This window comes from Mercenaria mercenaria, chromosome 2, assembly GCF_021730395.1.
Source record: "Mercenaria mercenaria strain notata chromosome 2, MADL_Memer_1, whole genome shotgun sequence".
NCBI classification, from domain to species: Eukaryota; Metazoa; Mollusca; class Bivalvia; order Venerida; family Veneridae; genus Mercenaria; species Mercenaria mercenaria.
The window spans coordinates 44,450,748-44,466,616 of record NC_069362.1 but is presented as its reverse complement, the minus strand read 5'-3'; the positions used below and the strand labels follow the sequence as shown (position 1 = coordinate 44,466,616).

Genomic DNA, 15,869 nt, shown 5'->3' with positions numbered 1-15,869 from the left:
TCTGATGATTTATTTTATCAATGTTTATGAACATATTTCCTGGAATTTCTCCTTCATAAATAAAAGGGATAAATAGAAAATCGTTACACCCACAACGGAACAAAACTATCGGCTAAAGACTCTGGATTATAGTATCCGAGACCAGATTGGGTTTTATACAGCTACTAGTAATATATTTGCAAAAATACTTTAATAACATGACATCTACTAAGCTATTATCGTGGTATGCAAATACATTTGTATATTCAACTTATGTCAAAGTCTTTAAAACAAAACAAAAAAATCTTCCTTTTCATGGTTTACTATAACTTTGTCTATCTTTTTACTTACGTAAGGAAATATTATCTATTCTTCAAAGAATATACATTTGTAATGACATTTCATAGGAAACAATATTTTAATGCATATGCATCATCATATACATTCAAAAAGCTATTTACTTGATCCTTTGTATATGTGTTTACATTTAACACAATGATAATGTAAACAGTGAAGAACATTCTACCAGATGTAACTACAATGCCAGACATGAATGTTTCTAGAAAACAAAAACGTTCATAGTAAAACTCTACGCACACTGTTACAGTTTACAAGGTTTTCTTGAATACACTGTCGCAAAATTTTGAAATGAAAACACTGCATACAGCAAAATTCATATATGAGCCGCGCCATGAGAAAACCAACATAGTAGCTTTGCGACCAGCATGGATCCAGACCAGCCTGCGCATCCGCACAGTCTGGTCAGGATCCATGATGTTCGCTAACGGTTTCTCTAATGACAATAGGCTTTAAAAGAGAACAGCATGGATCCTGACCAGACTGCGCGGATGCGCAGGCTGGTCTGGATCTATGCTGGTCGCAAAGCCACTATGTTGGTTTTCTCATGGCACGACTCATAATTATGTTTTATATATGGTCCGAAATAACAAACATTGATTACGTATTCTGACTTCGGCATTCTCCGTTTTTTTACGGAAAGTAATATTCCCGTTGAGCTATATTTCCGAAGAAAGGCGAAATAGCAAATAAGAATACGCCGCACTGACACGAAAATTGCCGATTTTCATTACGGGTACATTACCTTAATTGCTTGTTTGTGTACTATTGCCGAGATAATAAATTAATTAATGTTAAAAGCGATGTCTGACATAGACTGTCACCTGGATGGAAAATGTACACAAGTACATTGCTAGAGTTAATTGTCTTCGCTTGTTATAATTATGACACAATCTGAATTGAACTTTAAATGTTGTCAAAAATATTCTCTCTGAACATATAAACATCCCTGATAAAAAGCTGATTTTGTTTTGTTTGTTTTTGTTGACTGCAGATGGTAATAAGAATTGGAGAAGCGAAAACAAAAAGAGATTACGTTTAGTACAGAAATTATATACTGGTAACAAAAAATGTGCCAGACTAAACAAATAATTAACTTTATAAGCAAAACTTAAGTATTGTTTATCTTTGCGAAGCAACAAGCAAAATACAACGTATTCGTTATATGCATTCCAACAGGTAGTGCGAAACTACATTCAAATATGTTAAAGTCGTTTCTGTGAGCATGCGTGATTGAATAAATAGATATGTATGATCGGGTATATATGTCAGGCGTTATAAGTACACACAGGTTTGTTCTCAAAAAATATATATCAATGATTTATCAGTTCGGCTTTACACAGTCAAACAAAGACAACAAAACAGGCTGTTTTATCAATCTGAAAATAAAATATTGTTATGACAGCCTCAATACGACTTGATGCGAAGTCGTGAAAACATGCGAAAAATTATCAAATTGAAATTCTAATTATCTGACCTTGTCCGTCATCAAAAATAAAATACATAAAAGGAAAGTGGAATATGTCATTTAAAAGAAATTTTTACTTGTTTCCCTAACCTAGCATAGCACAGCCTAGCCAAGTTAGCCAAATTATGAAAGATACCCAACGATTTCGTTAAAGTAAGAACGTATCCAATTAAAATGTTTTTCATTTTTATCCATTATTCCACCTGGGTATCCCTTTAAAATTGAGTCGACGATACCAAACTGAAAGCAAGATTGTCTGAAGCTTTCTGTTCGATTTCAATCAACTATGCTCTAATAGAGACTTTTTTGTACGCTAGAGTACATATGTTAGTAGATTATGTAACTGGCTATACTGGCACTGTTTCTTGACTTATCTTTCTCTAATCAAATGTCAGAGAAGTTGTTGAACATCAACGATCCATTAAGTGCAAATGTGAGACAGGTTTTGAATATTTAAAATGTTTCAGGGCATCAACTTTTGAAATTCTTTCAGCCAGACCAGAAGCACGGGTTCATTAACTCCTTATTCATTAAATATTAACCAATGCTATTCTAAAAATATTTGCAACTGGCATATTATCGTCATCTTTCTTTATCAGATATTAGTTTATTGCATTCGAATGAAATAAATATTTTACATTAACATCCAATTTAATTTTGCTTTCAACAAATAGTCATTCCTGGTCGTAGATCAAAGGCGTACGCTAGAATTCCCTGTATATGAGATGGGCGAAATTTCTCCCAATAAAAGAATTTCTTCAAACTTAGGATACTGAAGGACAATCATCTAAGAAACAAAAATATGCAACAAAAATCATATGTCACTGGTATTGAAAAAAGAGTTATCTGACCTTGAAAACGGCATTTTCCCAAAAAATAAAACAATTTAATACAGCATGAAATAAAAAATAAAGAAGTGTTTTGATATTTTATTCGAGTCGCTAACAGTAAAATTTTAGATTGCCAGTTCGGATTAAAAGAAACTGTAGATAATCTTAGAAACATTTGATTGAATTAGTTCGAGCATATTGTAAGATGAACTAAAACATAAATTATGGCAATTTAAATACTTTTTAAGTTATTATTAATAACTTTTTAAACAATGGACCATAAATTTACAGATACAGAATTAACACTTATTAAAAAAAAACAAAACAGTTTACAATATGGAAAATGGGTTGAATGCCAATGATCAGTTCATTCTTTCAACTTTTTTTGTTTGTTTTGTCGATGTATATGAAGAAAATGAAAGGGATTGATAAAAAAATATATGATTTATTTTCTAATATTTCAATAGAAATGGTTTTCCGCGTCATTCATCATCGGCAGCTATGCAAATACACAAACAGATGTATTCAGTTTATGGTATTCTTACAGATACACTTTGACATTTCTGGGTGCCTAAATGGACCATAATAAGAAGAAAAATATATTTATTGACCGACCCTTACCTTTGTATCAAGTAGACTCTTTGACCGACCCTCAATGAATTTATTTTGCAGAAATAATAACATACAAAAACACATTAGGTAGAAAAACAAGATGGCTGATAATAGTTTTAAATAATTTCCATCGATATTTATTAAGTAAAATGAAGATTCAAGCATGTAATTATCTTAATAGAATCACATACGTGCTTGAGATGATATAATGGAACTATCTGCACGTGTATGCAGTTATATAATGTAACTCTTTGCAATGGTATATATATATATCTCTCTCGTCAATGATAATGACGCGCTTCAATGCTTAATGTAAAGTTCTCGTGATCGAACTGGCATCGCAGATAAATGTTTATCGTTATTTCATAGAACAAAAGAATATATGTGGACAAAAGACGCAGACGTTTTAATAAAGAGATGAATATAAAAGTCAAAACACAACAAAATTAATATACATAATTAAACGTAGAAATGATATCAAAATGGTCAGATGAATAGACCGTATTTAAAATTCTAATATTACATTAAAAGGAAGTTTTCTGCACACGTATATATATCTGTATGTATATCTGTATATATTATGCCTATGATTGTACCTAACAGCTTAATGGAGTTTCATAAGGTAACAAAGCGAATGTTCGCTTTAATTATCTTTAAATTTCTATTATTTTTTGTGTGCGTTTTTTTTTTTCTTTGGGTGAACACGTCTTTTTATTCTCGAGGTACGAGAATTTCAGCTTAAAACAAAATTTGATAAAAGTTAAATCAAATTAAAGAAGTTTTTTTGGTATTCCAGGTTTTAGATACTGTTTGGTTTATATCGTAGACGATTGTAAAATATTTACAGACAGACATCAAATCAAAGATATGATCTTGTAGCAATAATGATCTGATCTGGTAACTGTAAAAATACAACATTCCTAATGATAAGATCTAGTAGTATTAACCTTATGTCTGAACACTTAATAACCTTGAAACAGTTAACGAATCATAAAGCAATAACGCTCGGTTAATAAATGCTTGCAGTCCATTATTTTAGTTTTCCATTTTCCATTCTTAAAACTTAAAAAAAAGTTTTTGAAACGACATACAATTTCTTTTTTTAAATTAGAATAAAGAACGTTCAATTTATTTCTAAAATGAACTCCACTGTGATCGTAAGTTACTGTGCACTAAAGAAAATGCACACATGCAGAAATTTCATTTTCAGTCCCAATTTGTTATCAAAACAGCCATTTAACAGGAAATACACGTAACACAGAGCCATTTATCTAACATTCATTTCTAGTTATAAATCACCAAGATGCTAGTAAGCAATTGGTCTTTACGTGCACTATTATAGAAGAATTTTGCAATATAAATAAATGAAGAGATAAGCGTTTTTAATTATATTGTAAACATACGATGAGTGGAAACCAAACAATAAGTACAATTTGAACAGATAAGAATCATAATTATATCTGTTAACCAAATTTGATAATTTCCTTACTACGTTCATTTACATAGATTTCATTACTTACATGCTTTGCACGGATCCATATAGTGGTCATTTGAGCTTTTATGCGGATAAGTTCCATACTTTGGAGCATTTTCAATTAATCCAACAGAAGCGCGTTTAATATCACAACTTATAAATGATACTCCAAACCCTTGCAAAAAGATATATATTCCTATCAAAAAGTCCATGTTTATTCGAATAAAAAGTGACACTATTTCTTCGTTAAAAATGTTGTCTTAATTTACAATAAAAACTCTGTGTTTTATTCCGTTCTCATTGTCTGGTAAAATGGACGGAATAAAGGTTGTTCTAAGTTAAACCCAAAATATAAACCGTAGCAGAAATACAAACAATTTATAAACTGAAAGTAGGGTATGATGAACTTCAATAACCTAGCGTAGCGAAGTAATAGCAAGCATTGTCGGATTGTTTATATAGTAATGATCGAGAGCCGTGTTTCACAATACAATACGCACATGGTGAACGAGTATAAAGTAATAGTGGCTAGCTGCCGCGACGTCACGCGCCAACTGATAATGGAGTTATCGATTCTTTACTGTGAGACGCCGACTAAATTTTTGTCTACAGAGGACATGCGAGATACTACGCGTGGTTAACTATTACTTGTCAAAGATTTACTTTGATTTTAGAACAGGTAATATTCCAATGACATGTGCTGAATTTTAGAATCAGTTTAAATAATAATAATATCTAGGCTGCCCTGTGGTAAACGATGGGTTGCCCGATGCTCTGTTCCAAAAAGAAAACTATCAAAGAATGCGCTAATCAGTACCTGAATTGTCTGAATGTAAAATATAACAAAGTCTTTAGGAATCAGTCAACCAACGAGATAATAAACAATATCGACCAAAGACACGGCAGATATTGGAAGTGGCTGAATACGAAATGTACATAGGATCTGTAAGAAGATCCCCTTGAAGCACAGAACGCAACCAAACCAAAAAAAAAAAACAGACTTGGTTTGAATGAGTCAGACAACATTATAATGATAAGGCATATTTAGTGATAAAGACAGGGTTCTTTCTTGGATAAAAATACATCTAAAAAATAATTAAAACTCAGTTCCATAGCCAAGCTTTGACTTGTTCTAACATCGACTCCTATCCTACCATTAAGGAGTTTTATCCATCAACATTATCTCCATTCTATCCCATGTTAATGCGAATAGTTGCGTAATAGATCACTTTGGATAGGTCTTTCGGATAACTCGAACAAAAGCATTCAGTACGATGAGAACATGCATGAAATGAGGCATGCGTCGAAACTCGTATTATCAAAATACAAAAACTGTAAATCCTTAATTTAAAAAGTTGTCTGGCGCATAGACTCAATGACGTCATATGAAAATTATAAAAAGCAAAGCATTAAACATGTGTTGATATAATAAATCGAGTCATAAAATAGCAATATTATAAATGATATTTCCAATTCACACAATAATAAGGGTTACTCAGTTTTAACATGTGGGTGTATTAACAAAAGTTGTGAAGGAAAACACAAGTTTCGGCTATGTGCATTACTTGTACATGTGCTGGATGAAGACACAACTTTTGGGCATTATCTCACCCAAGCACCGTATTAAGACAAATTTTGCCCACCTGGGAGTTGAAATATGGACAGTCGACAATAACTAATTAAGTGAAGTAGGAAAAACAACACTAAAATTATTGACCCACTTTCCCAGAAATATCTTAAAGTTAGAACTATATATTCCTTTTTCTTTTCTCGAAAAAGGTTTTCCTGTACAACTTCTATGAAATGTATTTTGGTAGCCATGAAAGTACATTGATCATGACAGATCCAAATATAATTACATATAGGTCAAGCGGTTTATATGTTCTTATCGGGTAGATTATTTCAAGATTTTTTTCCAGTTTACCCTCATACAAAGCATCAACTCCCAGCTTGAATCTAATATTTTAGATTACTTCTACCTTGTTAATGCACTAAGAAACTATCAAAACAAATGAGTTTGAACGTAGATATGAAATTAAAAAGAGGAAAACCACGAAAGTTTAGTAATTATAATTACTATCTATGATGTTGAGCATCATGTGTAGCAGCTTTAGATAAATTGCAGGATACTTTGTTTCAAGTAAACCTTTGTTTATTTCAACGAATAAGTACGTTTGCATATTTCCTGTTTTTGTCAAGGTCACTTTGAGAAAGACACAGGGCTCCATATAAGGTGTGCTTTCAGATGCAAAGAATCACTTTAACAGTCATCGGCTTTTCGTATCAATGTCACTCGTTTACATCTTACAGTTTGTGTATCACTGAATAAGTCAGTCTAGCAAAAAATACTTATAGACAACATACTCGAGATCCGCAACAGGTACGACTGTAATGCTAGTTTAAGACACCAGAGGGTTATTTTCATTTTTCTTTGCAGGTCAGGAGTCGACAGTGCTTTTGGTAGCTTCTAGCTTTCGTTAAAGGCAATTTAAAACAACTCATCTTACAGTTGGTTCGCTCGAGGTTTCAGAATCGGAACTTGAGTTAATTTCTGCTGGGAAACTTCGTATAATTGCTTGCACATGTCCTTATCAAGCTGCACAATCAGTGCATGAAGTAGTAATGTTTTTAAAAAGTGATAGCTATCAATTTACGTGATTCTATCAAATGTATTGGGCGGACAAGTCTCGTCCTTTCATTTTTTTTTTGTATTTAGATTGTGTAATAAATGGGCTTAAAATAAACAAAGAGTTAAGCACTGTTCACGTCGAGTCTGTGAGAGTCTTAAGTTGTAATTTGTGGCTTTTTTTTTATTCGTTACATGTTACATGTTAATGCACTTTTGAAATAATGATGCATCATTCAAAAATAGATATACTATGAGTTATTACTCCTTCTGCCTGCAAATGCAGCAATGAAAACAAAGCAAGAAGTAAACGGTGGCAACTGATCACATCTCAAACTGGTAGACTTTCTGCAGAGAAACATTTATACCAAAGAAATTTAAAAAAAAACTTTTCTAAGTTATACGTTGCGACATGTGTTGGGATACTTTGACCCGCCGAAGGCAGTCATGTTTTTTCTTTTTACAAATCAAGAAGGCTTTCAATTTTTCATACAGTGCCACCCAAGGGACATTTCTGTGAATATTTTTCAAAACTGGACCAGTGGCTTAGAAGAAGATGGTGTCCGACGAGTTCTGGCGGCCAAGAGTTTCTACAAATTGAAATAATATGTACAGTCTTGGTAGTCCGTCACCTAAAGAACATTTCCGTAAAACTATTTTGAAATCAGCCCAATCTTTTTCGATGAGATGTTTTTTTAGTCTTTTTTTTCTATTTTTAGTTCAAGCAGCTATTTTGTGTCAAATATTTTGTGACATAATTTTGCGTAATCGGGCAAGTAATTTAAGATATGAAGGTTTTTTACTATAAACATATAGCGAAAAGAGTTTTACAAGTCGGAATAATTTGAACAATGTTGATAGAAGGTTGCGCAATGAGTTTGTGTGTCACATTACTACGAAACTTGTCAAACGGTGAAGAAGACGAGGTCGTATACATTGTTAACTTTGGAACACTTTCTAAACTTTTAAGACAGCATGTGTCAACACTTTGTTAACTATGTTTAATGAGATGTGCCTTTAGACGTACATCTCAATATGCAGTTTTACATTCCTATGTAATATCACAATCAGAAGGTTTAAAAGAAGTTCGTCGAGGTTGAGCAATTAGTTACATCTTTTTACTGAGATGCAACACAAGTTAAAAAGGTACTGTATTTACCTACATTTATTTATGGAATACATGTAATTTGGTGAAAGTTTGCCTTTTTACATAGAACACTGGGTTATTGATTTTAGGTGGCGGATGGTGTAGGCTTCTTACAGACTTAACATCAAATATATGTTGCAATATATTTGGAAGTCAATTGTTTCGTTTTACATTAGAGTAGTTGAGTACAATAATCAAAGACCTTATATAAATGTCGTTGTAGGAATCAATTAAAGAAATATTGCTTGTTAGTTTTTAAAAGTTGTTTTTTCTGAATTTTGTGTATAGACTTTTTTTCTCCAAAACAAAAACTGAACTAAACCATATTTCTGTAAGAGTAATATGTCGACATATCAGGACTGAATAAATATGAGCCATGCCATGGGAAAACCAACATAGTGGGTGTGCGACCAGCATGGATCCAGACCAGCCTGCGCATCCGCGCAGTCTGGTCAGGATCCATGCTGTTCGCTAACAGTTTCTCCAATTCCAATAGGCTTTAAAAGCGAACAGCATGGAGCCTGACCAGACTGCGCGGATGCGCAGGCTGGTCTGGATCCATGCTGGTCGCACACCCACTATGTTGGTTTTCTCATGGCATGGCTCATATATACCTGTCTTGATTCCATGTTTTTGCTATGCTGCTTTATTATTCCAATTGGAGCGAACTTCCATTACACCCTTTAGATATTATTTAGTTTTGTAGTGGATGAGTATGATAAGCAGTGGTGTCAAGCCCTTCTAATTTTCATCAATTTTGTGACTAATGCTTTTCAACAGTTGTTCTACATTTATAAACACTATAAAACTAATCGTCTTTATAAGAACACACTGCCCAATATCATTTAATCATTTTGTTCTGAAAATCAAAATAGAGAAAACGATGTTGGAATGAATCTGGATCAAACACCTGAATTTTCCTACCCATACATACTGCACAGAATCTGAGAACATGATCAGGTAACGGGAAGTATGTTAAAACATTTTACATTGGAAAACTCTTTAATTTTAATAAAATTGATTCGTCAGTTAAGAGTCAAAGAAACGAAGAAAGCATGCCTTAGATATATTTCCGAAACATATCCATTAAATGCATGCATGAGTGTAATTATGTAGAGTCTGTTTTATAAGCAATAGGAAAATATACCTGACAGATATAGGGCAGAAATGTGGCACAGTGGAACATATCTAAAACGACTGCGCACTTGTGAATGTTGGGTTGTTTTTTTAGCTGAGCGCACATGCAATACAAATAACAGCAATTCAGACACAGTGATCCTTATTGACTGTTACATTGTTACATTACATGTGAACTTGATAGAAACATTCGCCCTCATTGCGCAATGACTGTTAGATTGTACGAACTTGACAGATACACTCATCTTCATTGTGTAAACGTGTTGATTTGAAGATCTTACGCCTTCTTTAAGCCACTGAGAACTCAGCAGAATGAAACATATCATGTTGTTAACAACCAATTACCGTACAAAAATACTGGCCGTAAGGAACTTTGAACGTGGTAACAAACTCCAAGAGTCCTACGGAAAATATACAACAGCCACATAAGAAGAAATAACAAACAAATCCCAATAACAATATAATCTTTGACAAAGAATGGTCCAGACAAATTTAAGTGTCACTCAATCTTTGTAAATCTAGCATTTAACGAATCACTTTGAGTGAATATTGCGTTAACCCGTAATGAGATTCTTTCAAACTCTTACACTCTAATCGGGTCGTTTATTTGTCTCCAAGGAAAGCGTATGGACACTATAACCACAATGGGACGTCGATAAACGTGGAAATAAACTTAAGAGTAAATGAAACGACCTCAGTTTTGCTGACAATTGCTGGCAATCGATGTCAATTATCGCCCTGAGAGTATGCCGTTGGTACTTATCTGTTACTTACTTATGTCCAGATGGGCTATAAACGCAGGACATAATAGGAAGTCAATATAATGGAACGGTGTCTGAGTATGAACAATGGCTTAACAATGGTTCGGTTTAACCTAATCAACTTAAGATGGTTAGAAGTTATGTGTCCTTTAGGAAGCAGTTGTATTATATCAAAAACATAAAAATTCCCCATAGAAGGATTTGCAAATATTGTATTGGCTTTTATAAAAGGAGTATGCTTAGCAGTGTGCCCAATCACGTGATCGCGCTACGTGAAACTGGAAATGTAAACAAAAATTATAAATCAGGGCGTAAGTTTTTTATTCAATATATTGTGTTAATATCATGCACATGATTCGAAACCTATTTGAAAGTGCTACCCCCGGTACTACGACTTCCCCACCAAAACCTTCTCGTTTTAACGCTATTCCTGTTCAATTGACTTGCAGTGAAAACACCTCAAAGCGCACAATGTCGAAAGTGGTTGAACAGAAATAGCGTTAAAACGAGAAAGTTTTGGTGGGGAAATCGTAGTCCAGTTGGTGGACAAAGCCTCTGCTTTGATGAAAATCACGAAGCAGAACTAGTAAATGATAGGTAATACTGTCATAATACAAAATAAAAACGCATCAGTCAGTTAAATGACTATTCTGACCCCTAATGGACGATGCACTATAATTTATTCGAAAACCACTGTAGCTCTTTAATTTTCTTAGCAGTTAAGTTATAAACTCCCGAAACATATTTAAAATGGACAATAAAAGGTACCATTGCTTACAATAATTACCTTTGCTAACAATAATTTGTAAGGTGAAGACCAAAGTGCAGAAAAAACATGATTAAATCAACTGAAAACCACAAGTGTCCTCACAAACTGTGGCATGTGAAGAGAACAGTACAAAAGTCAAGTTGTTAGTGGTGACTCGCTCTTTTCTATGAAATGTCTTGCATGTGCCACTGCACACTGAGTGACAAAACAGATGTCGGATAACCACAGAAAATCTCTCTTACGTAGATATGTTACATTCGGAATTCAGATATGATTAAAAACAGTAAATGACATTTTTGACTGATTCCAGATGATCTCTATTTTTTTAATGGATCTTGCTCTATTAGGAAAAACACTGGCCTTATCGTTTTGATATTAAATTTAACACTTGCTATACGAAATACTCTTTTCATAACGTACATTCGAGATCCTCAAAATGTAAGCTACAGCTACAGCCTTTTAGCATAAAACAGATGGAAAATGATACGGGAACATTTGTAGATACGAGAACATTTGTCTTAAATAGGGATCGATTTCGAAACCTTTGGTTTGGTAGGAGGTTTTTTGATGGTGGTCTTTCTGGTTTACATATTTACACGAGTTGAATTTCATTAGGTAGTCCAAAAGTAGAATTGTAACAGGATTTTACAACATTATGATTGCAATACCGAAAAGCTAAAACTTGAATAACATTTAATCATCTTCTGAGTTCATTTGTATAATAGTTTTATCATAAGAAAGTGTATAACCATAAATGGAAGGCCAGCGGAGGAAGGTAGACTAAGTATTTGTGAAGGGATGCGCTGCGGGTTCTTTACATGAAGGTCACTGGTTCTAATTCCTTACTTAAATTACTAAGGCTCGAGTACTGTAGAAGACAGGAAGCGTCTACAATCAACATAGATAAATAAAAAGTTGACAAAATCCCTAATACGCTTTAGAATTTTGAAAACGGAAGCGTTTTTATATTAGATTTAAACAATGTGCAATTGCCTTGTTAGGTCATCGACCTTTTGCAAAATTTGGAGGAAGATATATTTACCACCATGTGAATACCTTCAAATTACATGAAGTTCATATTTTTAACTAAGGTTTTATCTTATCTCGTCTAACTTGTGATGTTTCAATAAAGCAGGATTTGACGATGAATGTAAATTGATATTGTTTCATACAATTAACAACATCTCGGTCAAGATAATTTAGTTTATTACCTCTTTTAAACTATTTAAAGGTAGAAAGGCGATACAACAGGATGGTATTATGCAATAAACAAGGATGTACAGTGTCGTGTCAGGCAGCCTATTCAGCTGTGTAAGAGGCGCCATCTTGCGTACATTCTTAAGATTTGAAGTTAATATGTTTTCCTTCTTAATTAATAAAAATTAAAAGCTTTAATGTACATGTCATCAATGAAAGAAATCATAAGAAATTTGATGATATCCAATTGTTCAATACATAATGGAACTGTCTTACTAAACGTCATAAAACATCGACGATACTTACCACATGAGCAAGGTATATCTCATTTTGTTAAGGAAGTGAAAACTTAGGGTGCTGGTGTGGCCGAATATGAGGTGACGCGATGAAACTGGACCATACACAGAAGGATAGGAAACATTTTTCTCGTTCAGAAATTTTCATTTGCTTTACCAATGCGTTTAATAACGGACAATATGATAAGTAGCTTCCGTAACCTTGAATATAGAAATGATGACATAATGATCAAACATAGTATGCGACATTAATATTCCTCTCATACAATTTAACACTGGTATATCAAAAAAACAACAAAAATAGCTCATGATGAATGTCATACTACACGCTATCGAAACCAAATTGAAGCTGAAGTGCATCTTTATATCCTTTTTGTGCCGTCTAGTGTTACCTATGAATCATGAACACGTGTCAAACGCATTGTCTTCGGTTTAAGTTGTTTGTTCCTTTTCATTTTTTAACAAAAACTGAAAAATGTGACGATGACTGGTAAAATATCTTTTTCAAGTCTTGATTGCGTGTTCTTGTTTTTTAAACTTTCATGTTTTCAGTTATCTACGTAACGATGGTATGTTATCCTAACCAATGGTAATGGAGGTAATGCCAGCAAAAAATACAGACAAGTTCCCCAGTGTCCGGCTATTTTGAGTTCCTGAATATTTGAAACGCTTAGAAAAAATATATTTTGAGTTGTTTTTTTATTAATCAGTAAAGTTGCTCCAACAGAGATTTTGTTTTAAGAGAATAACATTCATTTTAACGTGAAGCTTGTGCTGTAAAGCAACTGTAACTTCCAACTCATTTGTTTAATAAATAAAATAATAATTTTAATAAAATAAAACATAGTACTGTCTCAGTAAAATGTCATGTTTTTCATCTGATTTTCTTTATAATAAAATGGAAATCTGTATAATCATACACAAGCCATGTAAATTAATGGTCTTTTTTTTCCAGTTTTTATATAACAGGCGATAACTATTACAATAAATAAGAAATAAGATTTTAACTTTTAAAGTTACGAATGAGGACGCAATCAGAAAACATAAAGACTGATTCAATATTAAAAAGGAAATTTTGTAGAATATATTCAATGTGAGACAGACATAAACGCCAGACTCCCCTAACCACAATTTACCCAAATTGCAACTGGTGTGAGCTTGTCAGTTGATGCTGTTAACAGAATTCCATCATAATCATCTGGTATAATCTGGGTATATAATTCCTATATGCACAGTGTTTGACAGTGACCGGAGAAATCACGGTATTCCAGTGGGTGTTGGAAAGACTCTCGGAATTCAATAAATGATAATTGGAAGGGGCAGTAAAATAATGAAACAGGTCTCAGCTGTGGTGATTATGAATGGTTATGCCAAATATCAAGACATATTAAAACATTGGGAAAAGTTAAAGACAAGTAGTTCGAACAATAATGATTGTAACAAAAGAATGAAATATTAAAAGCGTAAAGATGAATGCAGAACAGACAAACACGTGTACAAATTTATAACACAATATCAAACGTTGAGCCTCTATAAAGTACAAAATGCACATAGATATATCTATTTTTTCAGTTATACTTTACTAGTGTGATATAAATTACAGCAAAATGTTTCGTGTGCACTGCATGGCAATGTCAGAGATAATTTCTACATAATTGACAGTCGTCTATAACTCAATAAATCAATTTATGAACATTGTTATCTGGCAGCATATCACTCCACATTGTGGGGCCGAATAGACATTTAACAAGGAGTAAAAGTATAACCCTCAAAATCTTAATTTCCCTTACTTATGTTTTGGTTAAACATTGGTAAAGTTAAAAAGAGAGAAGTAGAATATTAATATATACAAGATCAATTGTAAAGTTACAAAGATTCTTGAGGTAGTTCTTCCTGTTTTGATCATTTTTACAATGTAGAATTTGATTATTCAAAATATCAAGATATACTAAGAAAATTCAGCAACTGATAAGTCAAGATTGCTGGCTTGATTTCTTCTTCTAGACTTGCTTGAATAATTTGGACTTCTATCTAGCTTTCGTAAAGGAAGTCTGTTAGAAAATAACAACTCTAATGCCATTTTTGCGTACAGAAAAATATCTTCAATGCAGATTTTAATGAATGTTCTCATTTTGTTAGAGAAAATATAGTGGTACGTATGTTTATTTTTGAGACAATTGCCCATGTTTGAAGACAGATGATTTGTGATAAAATTTAAGATTCTAGACATGCGTCAACATTTTTGTTAATGTATTCAAATTTCAAGAAGTAAACGTTGTCGGTTTTATCAGTTAACTAACAGGTTGCTGTTATTCGTAATTTGATATCGCTTACGTCTGTCCCATCCGGGCTTTATTTTATGTTTTACGGATAAATGACTTTACGTAATCACTTCCGGTTTTTGAAATGTGCAAAATAAACTTAAAATTGAAAACACATGTCATCATACTATAAAATAATATGTTTGTCAAAACCGTGTTTGTAAATCATAATATCTCGACAAATATAAATACTCCTATAACTTCTACCTAAATATCCCTTTTATAATATATTCATGCATTAATAACCTTTCTGTCATAGAAAACATGGGGGTGAATCGAAAAACCTGACTCTTTGAAACTTGAGAAATAATGTCGCTATTTTAGACAGTCATGATATTTTATTAATATAATAAATTTGCCATTATATTTGTAATTAAATTGCCATTACATTTATAAATCATCGTGTTAACTGAAGCGCAAGAGCGTTAACAAGTATGCTCATAGCAGACTCTGTCCTTTTTATAGAAATTGAACTAGCGAGCAATAATGAGTTATAATAGTATTAAAAATGCTTAATTCTTTATATTAATAAGATAAAACCCATTATCTTTATACACAAACATACACATCTTACGTTCAATCAGTCCTTTTCAAATACTAATCAGCTCAACAGTCACGTGAGAATAGCAAAAAACACAAAGCAATCGGAAACACCGATGGCTGCTTCCCGAAGCAGATGTCCAGAAAAAGGGTCATATAGGGTTATGGTTCTTAGTTACTGCACCCCCATCCCCTCCCCCTCAGAGTGTTCAAAAATAATTTAAAGTTTGGAGAAAGTATGTATTATAGTTACGGACAGATAATCTTTACAAAATTGTTAACATAAAGGGACGTAATAAAAATGAGGCTAGCTAGAGTTATGGTTCTGAGTACTGGACCTCTTTAAATGTGTGAA

The 15,869-nt window shown here is 33.0% G+C and overlaps 1 protein-coding gene across 5 annotated transcripts in view; it reads right to left on the bottom strand.

Moving 5' to 3' along the window:
• The window catches only part of LOC123563836 (tolloid-like protein 1), a 123,181-nt gene that overhangs the window by 68,159 nt on the left and 39,153 nt on the right, over positions 1 to 15,869 (bottom strand). Inside the window, exon 1 of one of the 5 annotated variants that reach the window (XM_053536451.1) lies at positions 4,767 to 5,207. The exons of the other annotated variants lie outside the window; for them this stretch is intronic. Coding sequence (XP_053392426.1) covers positions 4,767 to 4,932 — 166 coding nt within the window. The 5' untranslated portion in view covers positions 4,933 to 5,207. Of the gene's footprint in view, positions 1 to 4,766; positions 5,208 to 15,869 lie in introns of those variants that run through there. 5 annotated transcript variants of the gene reach the window in all.